The sequence below is a fragment of the Fundulus heteroclitus genome, chromosome 18, assembly GCF_011125445.2.
Source record: "Fundulus heteroclitus isolate FHET01 chromosome 18, MU-UCD_Fhet_4.1, whole genome shotgun sequence".
NCBI lineage: Eukaryota > Metazoa > Chordata > Actinopteri > Cyprinodontiformes > Fundulidae > Fundulus > Fundulus heteroclitus.
Window position 1 is genome coordinate 6,902,019 of NC_046378.1, and position 16,971 is coordinate 6,918,989.

Consider the following 16,971-nt stretch of genomic DNA (forward strand, 5'->3'; position numbering starts at 1 on the left):
ACAGTTGTCGTTTTTAAAGATCCCACCGACAACTGGAGCTGCCCAAATGACCCAGATCGAAGGTTTATATACGCTGGATGTTGTGATAAAACGCTAACAAGTTGACTCACGTGGGGCTTAAGCCGCTCTTTAATGTAGGCGTCCTAAACCTGTGATCTGTTGGCCTGTAATTAGCGTGTGTGTGTGTGTGTGTGTGTGTGTGTGTGTGTGTGTGAGTTTCTGGGCTCCGGACCGATCCCTGCGTGTTTTATCCGGCTCCGCGTTGACGTTTCCTGGAGCCACGGGCAAAGCAAATGGGCAGAGGATCTGCAGGAGAACCAAGCTGAAGTTTTATAAAGGAGGAAAAGGATATAAAAAGATATACAAGGAGTTGAGAAAGACAATCGGTAGTGTCCAAACTTCTAATTAAGAAGTGGAAAATGAGGCATCCTGTGGAAAACCCAAGCCAACGTCTGGTAGGCTTAGAGAGATCGCCAGCCACCAGGAAAGTTGTTCAGGATGCCAAAACAAAACAAATAGCTGATGCACCGGACTCTTTGGGAGGGAAAAAAAAGCGACGTAGCCGTTCCAAGATGCACAGCAAGGAGTCACTTGAAGATTGGCCGCACTGAAGCCACTGGCTGAGAGCAGCCGGCTGACGGTACGCGCAGAGAGCACAGAGACGAGTGCGTAAAGTTTATGAGGCAACGTGGAACCGTACGGCCACAACCGTAAACGCTACGTTTGGAGAGAGGTCGTAAAGGTCGCTGGTGAAAAGCACGGCGGTGGATCTATAAGGGCTCAGGGAGCTCGGTTTACGCTGACCGTAGAGCTGGCCGACTAATCGATTTATTCCATTAATTTGAACTTACAATTTTTTTGAAGATTTAATTTTTGCAAAATCAGGATTTTGTTTTGCTAATGCACTCATTGGGCTTCCATGAAGAGAACAGCATGCAATGAATATATGTTTAGGAAAATGTACCGTCTAAATATTGTAAAGAGGAAACTTTTTTCTACTGTAATACGAGGCACTTAAATTCAATCATTTACTTGTCTTTTAAGTTGGTTTGAAGTTACACAAGTGAAGTGAAACCTGTTATTAGCTCATTGTGTAAAATCACTAGCATCAAACATTTAGTTATATTTTCACTGTTTACAACGGCAGAGACGCCATCTTGCTTTACAAGCCGGTTTCACAGCTTGGATTTAGTTGCCCTATGAATTCAGGTCAACTCCAAGAAGAAATTATTTCTTTAATTTATGTTTGTGAAACGAAAAGGTGTGGGGTGGAAATCGATTAATCGAGTTTGGCATAATAAAATCAGAGCTTTTATTTTGAAGCCATATCGCCCAGCCCTAACTGACAGTAACATGAATGTTATCAGAAATGCTGGGAGAGAATTTTCCCTGATTACCCTTGAAGCTCCGCACAGGTCGGACTTGGTAACCAAGGCCATCCGTGGCCTCAAGAAGTATGTCGCGTTAACCTTTGACCTCATGAGTTCCTCTTCTTTTGATGATAAATGGCTTCATGGAACCTCTAGAGTAAAATTAAAGTCTTCCTAGGATCATTTTTATGAGCCCCAGGAATGCCTGGGTATGTAAACTTGTGAGCTCCAGCAGTGCAGGTTAGAAGAAGGTAGGCGCACCGTGTGGTGAATCCCTCCTCGTTTCTTCTTCTTCTCTTCCTCCCCCCATCGTTAACCCTTCAATCTCTGTCCTGCCCGTCTCCCTCCAGGTGGCGATCAAAATAGTGGACAAGACCCAGCTGGACGACGAGAACCTGAAAAAGATCTTCAGAGAGGTGCAGATCATGAAGTTGCTGAAGCATCCCCACATCATCCGCCTCTACCAGGTACGCAGCCACAAACACACGCCGCTCCCACCTTCCACCTGAGAGCCGCGGCCCAGCAGGAGAACGCCCAGCTGGCCACCCGTAACTCTCCCACGAGCTTTCAGCGAGCTTCTTAGATTGCCATCGCTGGTTTATTTTGCCTTCGAACCCTCAAAGGGGCTTAGAAAGCTCCCCGTGTTTATGCCTTCAGAACCTGCTCTGGAGGTTCTGGAGCTCAGATCGAACACCACAGTGCACGGCAGGACTTTTTTTCTTCTATTTAAAATCTCTTGTTTATATGCCAAGCCGTGCTTACTCATGCTGTTGTGTAACCGGCGAACCGCCCATCACTGGATGTTGGCCTGTCAGGGGGGTCTGTCGGTCCTTCTTGTTCTCATTTGTTTGTATCTTTAGGTGATGGAGACAGAGAAGATGATCTATCTGGTCACCGAGTACGCCAGTGGTGGAGAGATATTCGGTAAGGGACGTCCACGCTCCTAAAGCTGATCGCTTTAGTCAGTGTGCTTTGAATCTGTTTCTAGATTTGTCCAAAAATGTTTGTTTTTTTATAAATTTGTGCTCTTAATAAATGTGGTAGTTTAGCAGGGCCGATTCAAATTCAATAATACATCAAATAATAAAATAAGCTCATCAAATAGCAGCAGCCTCTTTTGTTTTCTAGGTTGCACAATTCATAGCCTAACATGATTTGAATACAACTTCAGTTGAACTGGAATACATGAGCTGTAACAAAGTTACCATGAATATAAAGCAGAAAACGCAGAAATTCAATTCAGTTTTATTTTTTACAGCCTCAATTCACAGCTGTGGCTACTAACATAGGTCACCACTGCCAGGGTGTGAATGTGTGCATGAATAGGTGAATGACTGGCTGTAGTGTAAAGCGCTTTGGGGGTCGTCAGACTTGATAAAGAGCTGTACAAGTAAAAACAATTTACTTTACAAAGTCAAATTAAATCTAATCATACAGAGTGGTCAAAAGGTTTCCTTTAGATTAGGTTGCATCAAGTCTTTACAAGCAGCATTCACTTCCCCTGAAAGAGCGTAGAGCCACAGGGAGAGTCGTCTGCATTGTTGATGGCTTTGCAGCAATCCCTCATACTGAGCAAGCATGAAGCGACAGTGGGAAGAAAAACTCCCCATTAACAGGAACCTCCAGCAGAACCAGAACCAGGCTCAGTATGAACGGTCATCTGCCTCAACTGACTTGAGGTTAGAGAAGACAGAGCAGAGACACAAAAAAGCTCAGAAGCACACATTGATCCAGTGATCTGTTCTACATTATATGGTAATAGCGGGTGATCTGTCTTCTCTGGATGATGTCACAGCTAACAGAACGCCAGACCAGGTGTACCTACTATGAAGAGAAAAATGACAGAGAACAAAAAGTAAAAAACATAAATAACAACAAACAATACAAATTGGAGAACAGTAGGAGAAGTCAGCAGAGTGAGAAATATAGTCCCTGATGTTCCCCAGCAGCCTAAGCCTATAGCAGCATGAATACAGAGGTAGCTCAGGGTAACCTAAGCCGCTATGACTATAAGCTTTGTCAAAAAGGAAAGTTTTAAGCTCAGTCTTAAAAGCACACAAGGTGTCTGCCTAGATCAGCAAATACCTTAAGTGTTTGTTTTTTAAGTTTTGTTAAAAATAAATAAAAAGAACCATGTTCATGCCAAATATTCTGGAAATGGCTTTTTAACCTCAGATTGAAGCCAGGAATCAGTGGCTGTCTGTAGGTTTGTTATGAGTTGTGTTTTGTGTTTCCTCCTTTGCATTTTGGGATCACAGACCTGATTGTTGCAGAGCAGCACGGACAGATTTTAGCACCCAAAGGTTTCTGATGATCAGACATTAAAGTGCATGGATTTGTTTGATCTGGACAACACTTAACCTTTTGAGTCCTTGTCGACTAGAGGGATTTGTTAAATTTTGATTTAGCTTGGCCTCGTTTTTTGCATCGTACTTTAAAAGCCTGGATTCATCTGCCTTCCTGACTGTGTTAGTCCAAGATATTTCTTCATCACGCATCAAACCTCTGAGCTAAATCCCCCTTTTTTTTCCTCCCTCTCTGTTTTATCGTTTTATTTCTTGTTTTTTCCGTGACGGCAGCAGATGCGTTGCGCTTATTGTGTCCAAAACCGTCTGGTTTTTCAACAGACCACCTGGTGGCCCACGGGCGCATGGCGGAGAAGGACGCCAGGAAGAAGTTCAAGCAGATCGTGGCGGCGGTCCACTTCTGCCACTGCCGCAGCATCGTCCACAGGGACCTGAAGGCAGAGAATCTGTTGCTGGACCACAACCTGAACATTAAAATCGCAGGTCGGTGTATTCCCACGAAGGGCTTTCTTGGCAAGCGCGCGTCGGCATGTTCTTTTGGATGCTTTTCCTGTTTTTAATAAGTGCCTCCCTTCCAGACGAGTGCTATGATTTTTATGTTTCCCCCCCCCTCGCTCTGCGAACAGATTTTGGCTTCAGCAACATGTTTTCTCGAGGCCAGCTGCTGAAGACGTGGTGTGGCAGCCCTCCTTATGCTGCTCCGGAGCTTTTCGAGGGCAAAGAGTACGACGGACCCAAAGTAGACATATGGGTAAGAGCGTTGGCCGCGCCGTGGGTGTCGAGGATTATCCAGAAGCGGCGTGTTTGCGCTCATTCTTTTGCCTCTGCGCCCCGTAGAGCCTCGGCGTGGTGCTATACGTGCTGGTGTGTGGCGCCTTACCCTTCGACGGCAGCACTCTGCAAAACCTGCGAGCGCGCGTCCTCAGTGGAAAGTTCCGCATCCCTTTCTTCATGTCCACAGGTAGGGATTTATTTCCACCCGGGGACTGGGTGGGGGGGGAAAAGGGAAAGCGAACACAATGTTTGTCTCATCGGTGAAACTCCGTCACAAGATGCACTGTTGTGCCAAAGTACTCACCTCCCCCACCCACCAAACACTAACTTTGATGTATTTTAGTGGGATTTTATGTTTATAGAGCAACTAAAGGCCGAGCTTGACTGAGACGGAAGCGACAAGATCCCTGGTTTTTAGATGTTTAGCCCCCTTTCAACTGAACGGTCTAGTCAAAGTCAAGACCTCCTTCCATCGCAAGATCCGTCACGAAACTTGAAAATTGGATCTTCAGAGTCGCTCTCCGTCCAGTCTGACTAAGCTTGAGCTCAATTGGCCCAAATTCCCGTCTCTGAGCGGCCAGCTGGCCTAGAGCCGTGCTTCCAGTGAAAGATGCGCTCCTCGAATTATCGCGTCTTTTGTTTGTGTGTCGTTGCAGACTGTGAGTACTTAATCAGACACATGTTAGTTCTGGAGCCCAGCAGACGGTTGAGTATGGAGCAGATCTGCAAGAACAAGTGGATGAGACAAGGAGACCCAGACCCAGACTTTGACAGGGTGAGACGCTACTCTAAATAAAAACACTTAGTCTTGATCGACCCCACTCCCCTCAAAAAAAAAAAAAAGAACATTTACTTTGACCCAGAAAAAAAAGCGCATTAAGCGTCATGTCTTTCCTTTCAGTTGATAGCGGAGTGCGAGCAGGTGAAGACGGAGCGAGAGATCGAGCTCATCAACGAGCAGGTGCTGATGACCATGTCTGAGATGGAGCTGGACCGAGAACGCACAATTCAGGTTGGACACAGCTCCCCTGTGCCGCTGCATGCCGGTCAGACTCCACTCGCACACAGCGGGTTTATTCGTTCTGTTCTGTTTTCCCCTCCAGTCCCTGCAAACGGACGCATACGATCACTACAGCGCCATCTACAGTCTGCTCGCCGAACGCCTCAAGAAACACAAGACGTTGCGCGTGGCACCGCCTCCGCCCCGCTCCATCAGCTACCCTCTCAACGCCGTTCAGGTGAAACATATTCTCTCTCTCCGTCTGTGTTTATTTTATTTTTTTTACTTGCCGACTGGAGCGAGGTTCGTCTCTCTCTCTCTCCCCATATGCGCTGCATTTACGACGCAAACCTATACTACAACAGTTGTTCTAACACTTCGGCAGCTTTGGCGTTTCATGCCTTTTTTTCTCTAAATACAAATTTCACAAATGGATTTGGTGCTAAAGGAAGCGCAGATCCTCGTCACACCTTCCCCACCAGAAGCGGCGGGCTGCATTCATGGAGAGGATGAAGAGGTGTGACCTGCATTGCCGCTAAGTTTACTTCAAGAATATTTAGCACCAGAGAGGAAAGCTGTTGTAGTGGCAGGAATGTATTTCAGTCTGATAGGAAGCTTCTAACTATTACCTTTCTGCAGCACGACTTCAGCTCTGATGCTGATGATGAAACACGTTTACTGACCTGCGGAAATACAAGCTGTACAGATTTACCTACGCAGTCTCTAGTTATCGTTGGCTATAACATTCGCTATCTAATGAGATTTTTTTTTGGTACATGCAAACCAAATATTTAAAAAAGAAAAAGCATGCAAGTCATTCTTAATTATAAACTTGAAGGCATAGTTGTAAGTACTTGGAGGTATGATGGACAGAGCTTGCGTTTTATCTTTGAAGCGAAGTCATGCTTCTTAAGCCACGAGGGTTAAATAAAAACAAAACAGGGATTTAGTTTTAGTTGAGGCTGAATTCTAGCAAAAAAAGCCTTCGGTTGGCTGATTATAACGTGGATAAAATGCATTAAAGGATTTACTGTAGGGGTGGCGGCTGGGCTTCTTGCAGGCAGTTCTCCCCCCCAGATTTCAGGTTTTGTTACCATGACGATCAGGGGCTCAGGAAGACGCTCCTTCACGAGACCAGAAGCGCTTTTGTTTTCCTCTCGTCGCCACTCGTTGCTTTACAGCGCAGCCAACACGTGCAGTGGTTGTTGGAGTAAGTTTTATTAGTCACAAAAGTGATCAAGTAATCCGTGTTCACTTTGTGGATATTTAAATCGCACGGTTGGGTTTCATTTTAGGTATAAAACGTGTGCTACTGTTTTATTGAAATAGAAACAGCGAGCTAATGAGGGTCTGGAAAAGTACCGAGTTTGGTCTGGGTGTTATTCGTTTTGTGTTTCTACTCCGTGCATTAGGGCAAAACAGACGGAAAGTCCTGGAAAAATGGGTCGTTAGGGAACACTTATTTCTCTGATGTTGAGTTAAGCAGAAATGTGCTTGTTGTCTTGTCCAGAAGACGACAGGGTTTCACATGACTTCATCTTAGGGTAGTCATGTCTTACCGCTGGATGGAGTCCCTCGGTTTTAACCCACATCTGTCAATCCCGGTGCTCTAAGAAGATTGCAATGAAAGCTGCACAATCCTCCACCTAACCTTTTTGTGTGTGTGTGTGTGTGTGTGTGTGTGTGTGTGTGTGTGTGTGTGTGTGTGTGTGTGTGTGTGTGTGTGTGTGTGTGTGTGTGTGTCTCCATGGCCAGCAGACAGACCAACAAGGTAATCCCGTTAGCATGACCGTGCCCCATGTCCAGCTCATCAACCCAGAGAACCAAATCGTAGAGGTGAGTCAGCTATGAGCTGTTGGTGGGTTGTCGCTGTGTTGTGTCTCAGCTAGAACAGTGAGCTTGTGAAGTAAGCTTACAGGAGTCCGAGATGAAACCACTTTTACTTTCTCGAAGTTGAACCTGAAGAGCAGCGGACTTTCCTGTCAAGTCTTTGTGCCGCCGCCGCTGCTTCTGTTTACTACGTCTGTGTTGACTCAGACCCTCCTCCCAGACTGTTATCAGTCACAATCACACATGTACGCACGCTCAGACATAACACGGAGAAGCTCTGACTCACAAGCGCCGAACCGGGAGAGAGTGTTGCCTTTTTGCTGCAATGCAGCAGAGGCTTTTTAACGCAAGACTCACAAGATATTTCATGGAGATAAACTGGATTTCATTTCACTTTGTTTTTCCGCTATACTTGAGCCACCTTGGCAACAAAAGTAGATTCCTAATATATAAATCTGTGTGTGTGTGTGTGTGTGTTAAGCCTGATGGCAACATGGCCCTGGACAGCGACGAAGGGGAGGAGCCGTCTCCGGAGGCCATGGCTCGCTACCTTTCGATGAGGCGGCACACTGTGGGGGTACCAGACCAAAGGTAACGTATCAAGCATCCTCTCAGTTCCTCTCTAAGTGTCTAAAACTGTGTTTAGAGGTTCTTGCACCCCCTTGAACTTTTAACCCGTTACAATCACAAACGTCTGTGCGTGGTATGTGACGGACCAGAACGATGCAGTACAGCCATGCGAAGCGGAAAATGGTAGATAAAAAAAATGTATTTGCAAATGAAGATCTGAAAAGTGTGGCCTGCAGTTGCACTCAGCCACCCGTTGGAGCCACGCCTCCAAATTGAACCGTAGCGCACGTGCAGGCTTGTAATTTATTCCCAGCATTATTCCAGCTGCTCTCTGAAGTCCTAATGCGGAGGGCGGATGCTGGTCTTTAGCAGAGAAATGGAGGCTGGGCAGAGTTGATGGGAAGATGGATATAGCTGGTGCAGGGGAATCCTAGAGGAAAACCTGTAACAACCTGACCAAAATGTTAGAGCTATGTTTACGTGCACAAAATCTCACGATCGGATTAAAATGTATTGGGATTACATAACTGGATTGCACTGTTTATAACGGACAGAGTCAATTAATCTGATCGTAATGTGCGTTTATATGCACGTTTATATGCAATCGGCATAAACCACCCCTCTCAATCGGATTACAATTTCATTCCGATTGGCTTGTTTATTCCAATTACTTTAGTCCATGTAAACGTAGCCACTGATTTGGTTTAGATCAAAGCTTATTTGTGAGGAGGAATGACCCAGTAGAAGTCCAGGCCTAAACCCATTGGGATTGCAAGTGATTTCAGTCGGGACAGATGCTTAATTGGAGCCAAAGATGGTTCGTCCCACTTTTCAGGTACTTCACCATTATCCACGGCTTTGTTTCTAACAGGAAGTCCTATTAAAATACATTAAAAAGTGAAGTAGTTCAGGTGGCTTGAATGCTTTTTTTTTTTTTAAGTCACATCTTTGGGCTGTGGGGGTGTCAGTTCTGGTCTCTCATGTACCGGGTTTTAAGGAAACCCGTTTTTCTTCCTTTTATCTCCTCTTTCTTTCACCTCTACTCTTTTTTTTTCTTTTCTTTCACTTTTTGTTCTTCCTTTACTCTCCCATTGTCATGTCCATATAATTTGAAATTCTCCTTGCAGGAATCATAATAAAGCTATTTACAAGCATAAATCAAGTGGAGCACTATGGCGAAAGCTGTTTGCTCCACTTGTAAAAGCAAAATCTGTCGAGCTCTATCTGGCATTGAGATATCAATTCCTATTGCCATATTGCTAGACAGGACACTGAAAAAAAAAAAAAAAAAAAGGAAACCCGTTTTTCTGCCACTGCTGTCAGACGACGCTGAAAGAAACAACCCGAATAAATCGAAAACAAAACCTTCCAGCTTTTCAGCGGTAACCCAGTAAAGGTTCTGATGGCGCCTGGTTCGGGTTTAACGTCTGCGGCCTGTGCTCTGACGATCTCCCTGCTTTCCTTTACAGGACGGAGATGCAGGAGGAACTCCAAAAGCTTCCACCGGGTTTCCCTCGCGGCGTAATCCCCCAGCCCCCCTTCCCCCAACTCGCCCCCACCATGGCCCAAATGCACACGCTCATGCCCACACAGAGCCTGCAGCCTACACAGCAGCTGGAGTACAAGGTACGGCTACTGGGGTCAGGGCTGAATTCTTCCTGTTCTTCTTCTTTTTTTTTTTTTTTTTTTTTTTTTTGTCTTTGTTGGAATCTGTGGAAACCGTCGTGATTAATTCCCTCCTGTAATCTGCGTTGCCGACGCCGCAGGAGCAATCGCTGCTGCAGCCGCCTACCCTGCAGCTGCTCAACGGCATGGGCCCCCTGGGTCGAAGAGCTTCCGACGGAGGGGCCAACATCCAGCTACACGCTCAGCTCCTGAAGAGGCCTCGAGGGCCCTCGCCGCTGGTCGCCAGCCCGGTGAGGCTCCGCGTTTCTTTTCACGTTTGTGTCTGCTCCCGTGCCGAACTCGCTTTGACCATTTAAACCCTTTGCCCCTCTCAGCATCCCAATACCGCTGTAGCTCCAGTGGACGAGGAGGGGTCAGACGGGGAGCCGGACCAGGAGGCAGTGCAGAGGTAACCCATGGTGACGGGGGTTTTGTGTTCGTTATAGAGATGCTGTCTGAACAGGGAAATGCTGAAATCTCACGGCCTTTGAGACGCTAGATCATTAGTAGGGACGTAGGCCGTCTGGAAAAGATATTTAGTCTTAGTTAAGATAAAAAAAAAAAAAAACCTTACACAGGATGGGATATCAGATGGGAGTTCTAGGCCCTACCAAGGTTTTCAGCCGCTCCTCTTCAGACTGCATGCTCTACGCTCTTTGCCGGTGTCCTGGGTTGCTGGGAGTGAGTGCCTTCAGGCTGCTCTGCTTAATTCCCCTCCCCCCCCCCCCCCCCTCGGGAGGTGGCCACTGTGCTGTGGTGCTTATCCCATCTTTTCCTCTTTCTCCATCGCGCAAGTGCCTTCCGCCACCATCCCCGAAGCGATTCTGCCATCCGTTCTCTCAAACTCTCTGACCCAGAGCTTCTTTATCTTTCTCATCTGCGTAAGTGCCAAATTACTCTGTGGACTTTTTTTTTTCACCCTTTCTCACACAGCTTTGCTAACTCTGAAGCTTGCCAAAGCGGCGACCGCAAAAAAAAAAAAAAAGCAAAAAAAAAAAAACGGAAGGCAACCGGCCCACTCCTTTAATTGGAAGCTGGGTGGTTGCCGAATCCCATAAAGCCTTAACATCCATCTGTGGTGTCATTTTATTTGATGTTTTTCTGATTGGCTAAGATGATATGAATGATGGCACCTATTGGCCGAGGTGGGAAGGGCCGGGCCTCCCACCCATCCCTGTTAGCCAATGAGGACAGAGAGCTGACCAGCGCTGCTTCCTGTCTCCCACCCTCACCCCCCCGTCCTCCTCCCCCCCTTCCTGCGGCCCAGGTACCTGGCGAACCGCTCCAAGCGGCACACGACGCACGTGCTCCCAAGCACATCGCATGGCGAGCCCTCGACAGAGTCACAGCGGCCCCAGGGCCCCCGCCAGAGGGGCGGCTGGGTGCCTGACACATACGCCCGGTGAGGGGACACGCCCACTCTGACCTGTGTATACGCACCAACACACTGCCACGCACAGAGTCCCATTCACACACGCACACACATGCAGCCTCACTCCGCTTAGCGCTCACTCACAGGAAGGAGGAAGCACCAGGTGAAGCAGGCGCTCCTTCCAGGGTGGATGGGTAGAGATGCACCGCTCATCTCTGGTTATCGTAAAAGCTTTGACTCCATGATTTTCATTTTTTAGCTGATTCTGATTTCTCTTTTAAAACCAAAACCCACAACATTTAAAATATCTTTCGTAGCCTCCCAGCTGTTCGCGGTCAATTCTTCATGTCAAAGAGCAGAAGCAGCGTCACGGCGGGCGCGAGACAGAAAAGCTGCTCTACCGTTTTGACGGAAATGAGTACGGGCTAATATTTTTAGCTCTGTTTAGCTTCTTAAATCAGCGATTAGCAACAATTAGTTTTACAAATTGTGAGGAGCAGGCTGCTTAGATGCTAGCTAAATGGCTATAACAATAAAAACAATTGAAAATGTAAATGACCCTTACCTGAATCCCACACCGCCAGCTGCAACGATTCTTGTTGCAGCTCGTCTGTGACGCCGCCTGGGGGGGGGGGGGGGACTTATGCAAATCTGGTTTCATTTTGTTCATTTAACTATTTATTGGCTGGAAGGAGCAGCAGCACATGGCACTCCTCCCACTGATTGGTCCGTTTAGTAAGAGAAGCAGAACTACTGCAAACCCGCTGGTGTCCGGGTCACAGTATGGATTCCCTATAGCAGGGGCAGCCGACTTTAGGAGTGGGACCATTTCAAACTCTTAGTTTAAAGATTTTTGAGTGAAACATTATTCTTGAAAAAATAAATTTAGAAAAGTATCGAATGTAGTTTGCTGCCTACTAAAAAAAACTATTTTATTTCACGTCTGAACAAAAAGGAAAATCTCTCTTGTGCCATTTAGCGTCATTCTGTTGTGAAAATTCGATGCAGATGTGGAAACAGAAAATGTTTGGCCTTTTTATTAGCAGTAAATTCAAAACCACAGCTCAGTTGTGTTTCCTTTCTGGGGGCCAAACTTATTAAGAGCCACTGTGGATATCCTGAAGAAGCTCGGGTTGTAGAGTCCTACCCTGAGAGATGTAGACCTTTACCACCTCGGCTCTGAGAGCTCCTGAAGTTTCCCCATATGTGAGCAAATTCTATCACAGGGTAAGGTTAAAAGCTCAGAAAAATAAAAGCGCAGATTTTCTGTAAAACAATACCACTTCCTGTTAATGTGCTGAACTCTCCCTCTCAGTTAAACCTGAAATGAACAGCCCAATATCTCGGCATAAAATGCCGTGGCCTTTTTAGTCCACATTGCTCTTAATTTAGTTTCAACCACCTCACTGATGTTGAAAATACCTCGGTTTGAGTCCTCTTCCCTTAGCAGCAACATCCACACCGAAGAGTGTTATTGTCAAAGCAAGCTGTTGGTGCCTTTTGACGGTGCGTTCACTGACTGGAAAATGTTTTACGTTTCCAACAAGCCGGTCACCGGTTCCGCTGAAGGTCTGCTGATTTGGACCACCAGGCGATTTCATTAATGCATCCTAAACCCCGTAAATCCACACCCTACGCTCCTGTAGGCGTCCGTGAGTCGGTGAAAACAACGCCTCCTGCATCCGCGGTCACTCCGTCTGAGTCCGCTACGAAGTTCCTTGGAGCCCGATGCGGTCATCGTCTTTACAAGCAGAAAGCAGATCTATTTAGAGAAGATTAAATGTTGAAATGACAAATCGGCTTCCTCATTTGGTGCAGAAAGAATGATTTGCATCCGACATTTAAATAAAACATTTAAATTTATTGTGAATATTAAAAAAATTATTTAATTTGCTGTCACCAATCTCTTTTTCACTGTTAAACGTTGACAAACCGGAGGCTGTTGACGTCCTTTTTCCTGTTTACTATGATTGGGGTTGCGGAGCTTGAGCCAGACGGACCGCAAACACAGAAAATCGGACTTGTTCCGTAGTTTGACGCCGATCGACGTTCGGAGTAGTCACGGAGAACATGGAGCGGTTCTCGTTAATTAACGTCACTGCTTCGTTGGTCGGTCAGACGTGAACGGAGCAAGCGCGGAGGATGTGGAGTCTAGTGAGAAAAAGCTGAAGACATGTTTGGTCTTCCTAAGACAGTCTGGTTTTCACAAGGAGAGGCGTTCGTCAGGTTCTCACCCAGGAGTTAACAGACTGAGTAGAACCGCTGCTGAGGGAACATCTCTGTTTATCAAACCCGTTCGTGTGGTTCATTTATTATTTGAAGTAGTTTTCTTCCAGTTTAGCTTTTTTTTATAAACACGGATGATACATTTCTGTCCGTGAATCTTTATATATGGGACTGCATCTGGCAACGTGGAGTTTTGATGAATTATCCTGTAGTTTAAAAGTCCCTCAGCGTGTCCGTTGCTCATTAATAAAAACAGAACAGTGCTCGGTGTTTAATATTACAAACCCTCACCGGTCACTATCTGCATGACAACAGAGATCATTTACACCGAAGCTCTCACTGGATTTGTTTTTAAATCTTATGGGTTTTGGGGGATTTTGAAGCCCTTTATATCTATTTTTTTTGCACATTTTTACTGCATCATCATGACTGTGAGAGGCGAAGGTTTGAAGATCTTACATGTCTGTTTCTGTGTCTCTGACCGAATGTGTCCGTGCGTGCGTGCGTGTCGCTGTGCCTGTGTCACGTGTCATGTCTGTGTCACCCTTCACGTGGACGTGTGTGTATACGTGTGCACCTGTTTGTGCGTGCGCTCCCCTGTGCCCCCCCCCCCACCCCACCCACCCCACCTTTTCCAGATCCACCTATAAGGACTGTAACACCCTGCATCTCCCCATGGAGCGCTTCTCTCCTGTCAGACGCTTCTCTGACGGCGCCGCTTCCATCCAGGCCTTCAAGGCTCATCTGGAGAACAGCAGCCTCATCAAGCAGCTCAAGCAGGTGCGTCTTGTGACTTCATTTTTTTGGGGGGGGTCTGTTAAGCAAAACTTGTCTTGTTGGAGGCATAGATATTCTTTACTTTGGTTAATTTAAGGCAGGTATTTAAAATTTCAAACAGTGCTTTGATGAAGTATTGATATAACAACAACTTTTAGTGTGTTCTACAGAGATATTTAAGTGATAGACCAACGCAAAGTAGTGCATAATTGTGAAATGGAAGAACAGGCGCTGCCGTTTTCAAGTTTTTCGCAAATAGAAACCTGAAAAGTTTGCTGTGCATAAGCAATCATTTTGAGCGGTCCTCAATCACAATTCAAAAATGGCCTAAATAAATTGTTTTTTTTTTTTTGTTTGTTTGGTTTAAAGTAATAGTTCATAGCACCACAAATATTCAACCAGGCAAACGTGCAAGAACAATTATTTATTTTTTTATTAATTAAATCAACAAGAATTTACAGATTTGTTTTCTACAGATATCAGATCAATTAACTTATTTCATTGAAATATTGTAAGTTTAGTTTATTGTTGAGCAGGTAAAAAAAGATTTATCAATTTTCTTTTATTTTTACGTTATGGCCCCTGAGTATTACTTAATACTTTTGGCTCCCTTGGTGCAAAACGTTTGGACACCCCTGATCTAGGGACAGGAATTTGAATCTGTTGCTCTTTTATTACATGCTGTTGCTCCATCTCTCAGTTTGGGGTCATTCAGGTGAGCTACGGCTCCAGACTTCAGTCTGAACCGTTTCTAGCTCCATCTGACTTCCCATCGGTTGTCCCTTGTAACATGATGGTGGGTTCATGGGGATGAGCCACCAGTGCTGTTCTGTCAACACTCTCCCCCACCTGAGCTGTGGAAGACTGAAACTCACGCCTTTTATATTTAATTTGTTAGAACGAAACCGAAAACCGCCTGTGTTGTTGTCCTTCCACTTCACAGCTGAGCACTAGCCTTAGTTGGCCTGCCACATAAAATCCCAATAAAATGCATTCAAGGCTCTGCTTGGATCGAGTGAAAAAAGTGGGTGTAAATACTTTTACGAGACGCTAAATAAGGCCATAAGTGTGAGTTTTTCTTTCTTTCTTTTTTTTTTCTTTCAAAACTCAGCTAGCATAAGGAAAGAAATATAATAGCATGCTGTCTGATCTGCACCAGGGATTCAGTAAAGGTGTTTCTAACCCTGATGCTGGTCACTTGTTCCAAAGGAAGCAAATCAGTCATCGCCACACACAACAGCACGAGGAGCTGTAGATGTATCATAGAGAATAATGTTTTTTAATGTATGATGCGCCGAGGCTCACACTGGGGTTAATTTGAGGAATAGAACAGGGTCGTTTTATTACAGGGTGACATTTCCTGAAAGAAGCTTTAGAGTCCACAGAGGCTGTTCATCTGGCGGGATCCTTCCCGTCTGATGGTTTTCTTCTCTTCTCCCGCTCTGTAAAACTACTGGGAGCCTTGTTGGGAATGTGACGCGTTCAGCAGTGTTTGGAAAGATTAGATCCGACCGAGGCCCTGACCCGGGAAAACCCACAAGCTTGCTATTTGAGACATCACATCATCCGCAGCGAACCTGCGGTTGGATTAGCTCTCGGCGGCGCGGGGCAGGGAAAGGGGATAATCATCATGTTGGCAGCAGGTGCTCCACCTTAGGCCGGCGCTGATGCGCTGGGATTATCATTACTCAGGTGTCCTCGGGGTTAATGGGGCTAGAGGACAGGGTTACGTTAACTCCTTCCTCTAACCAACAGGAGGAGGCGGGTGATGATGCAGATTGTAGGGAAGTGCAGCATAGATTGGCTTTACAGCAGGTTTATGGGGTTGTTTTGATGCGTTGCACGAAAGTTGCAGCACAATAAAAGTAGTTTAGAGAAGTAGGAACCCCCAGATAATAGTTTAGTTTGACTTTTACCACCCTTAGGTTGACAAGCTGATAAAATAGCGTCGCATCAGAAACTATGATTGGACAAAGCCGACTCTTAATTTTAACTTTTTGCTGCCGTTTCCACGTAGCAGAACCTTATCAAACTGGTCTGGGAGCGGTTCGTCAGGGTCAACGCATACCTCTGTGGAGTCGAGTGCAACCGCTGTGCCTGCTGGCATCAATAGCAAATGTTTGTCACGTCTTCGTTTCACCTAGGAGTGCGAGCAGCTCCAGAAGAAGTATGCTGCCCAGCAGGATGAACGCTTCCTGGAGCACACCCAGCAGCAGCACATCCTCTACCAGCAAGAGCAACAAATCCTTCACCAGCAAATCCAGGTACCAGTCGCTCGCGTTGAAGTTACCAACGAGTTCACAAAACACACCAAGGGAAGCCAAAAGGCCACCTGGAGGGGTATTTCAAACGCTTTATCGCTGGCTGAGGTGTGATAAACGGCCGTGTTTTGTCTGCTAACGCTGGCTTTCATGTGCCCAGCAGCTGTTGCTGTCCTAAAATCACTCTTTTTTTTTTTTTATTTATTTTTTTTTTATATGTATTTTCATGTTACAATTACAAGCTTCAGTGTTTTTTATGGGGCTATCAGGTTATAAACCAACAGAAAGTGAATGGTTACATGGACTCTAACTGCTGGAAAGTTGTGAAATCTAAAGCTTAAAGTTAGGAGATGAGACAATATTCTCACCTTACACAGAGAGCTGTTCAATCCGTCATCTGGAAATGGAAAGGCTAGGACAGAGCAGCTACCCCGATAGTAATGAGAGACGCAGCTAAGACGGTCCGGGGTAACTCTGGAGGAGCTGCAGAGATCCGAGGTTCGGGTGTAGGAAACGTTTTGGGTGCGGAGCAAGACGAACGGGCCTTGAACTTTAAGAAGAACTTTATTCTTAGCTCGTCGACCACCCGCCCCCTTGGGGACAGAAGGGTGGTTGCCCGTGCTGCGGGGGACACAGTGGGACAGAGATGGTTGGTCAGAGTTGAGCGGAAACCTGCAGCCACAGTACAATGGCAGGTTGAGACACAGCATAATTATGTGTTAGAAAAGTCAACATCAGGCCTTTGTTCTTTGAGACGTGGTGTGACAGTGCTGCACTGTTCATCGGGCTGCGCTTGAGCAAAGAAGAATAGGAGCAAAGA

General features: G+C 46.0%; 1 protein-coding gene across 1 annotated transcript in view; it reads left to right on the forward strand.

Annotated features, from left to right (window-relative positions):
* The window catches only part of LOC118566754 (serine/threonine-protein kinase SIK3 homolog), a 36,246-nt gene extending 19,981 nt beyond the window's left edge, over nt 1–16,265 (forward strand). Inside the window, exons 2-17 of the mRNA XM_036150122.1 lie at nt 1,721–1,837; nt 2,231–2,294; nt 3,998–4,159; nt 4,303–4,427; nt 4,514–4,637; nt 5,107–5,225; nt 5,352–5,462; nt 5,554–5,688; nt 7,209–7,286; nt 7,762–7,871; nt 9,320–9,476; nt 9,617–9,766; nt 9,851–9,924; nt 10,783–10,917; nt 13,752–13,893; nt 16,035–16,265. Of these exons, the coding sequence (XP_036006015.1) occupies nt 1,721–1,837; nt 2,231–2,294; nt 3,998–4,159; nt 4,303–4,427; nt 4,514–4,637; nt 5,107–5,225; nt 5,352–5,462; nt 5,554–5,688; nt 7,209–7,286; nt 7,762–7,871; nt 9,320–9,476; nt 9,617–9,766; nt 9,851–9,924; nt 10,783–10,917; nt 13,752–13,893; nt 16,035–16,265 (2,034 nt within the window). The remainder of the gene's footprint in view (nt 1–1,720; nt 1,838–2,230; nt 2,295–3,997; nt 4,160–4,302; nt 4,428–4,513; nt 4,638–5,106; nt 5,226–5,351; nt 5,463–5,553; nt 5,689–7,208; nt 7,287–7,761; nt 7,872–9,319; nt 9,477–9,616; nt 9,767–9,850; nt 9,925–10,782; nt 10,918–13,751; nt 13,894–16,034) is intronic.
* The last annotated feature ends 706 nt before the right edge of the window (nt 16,266–16,971 follow it).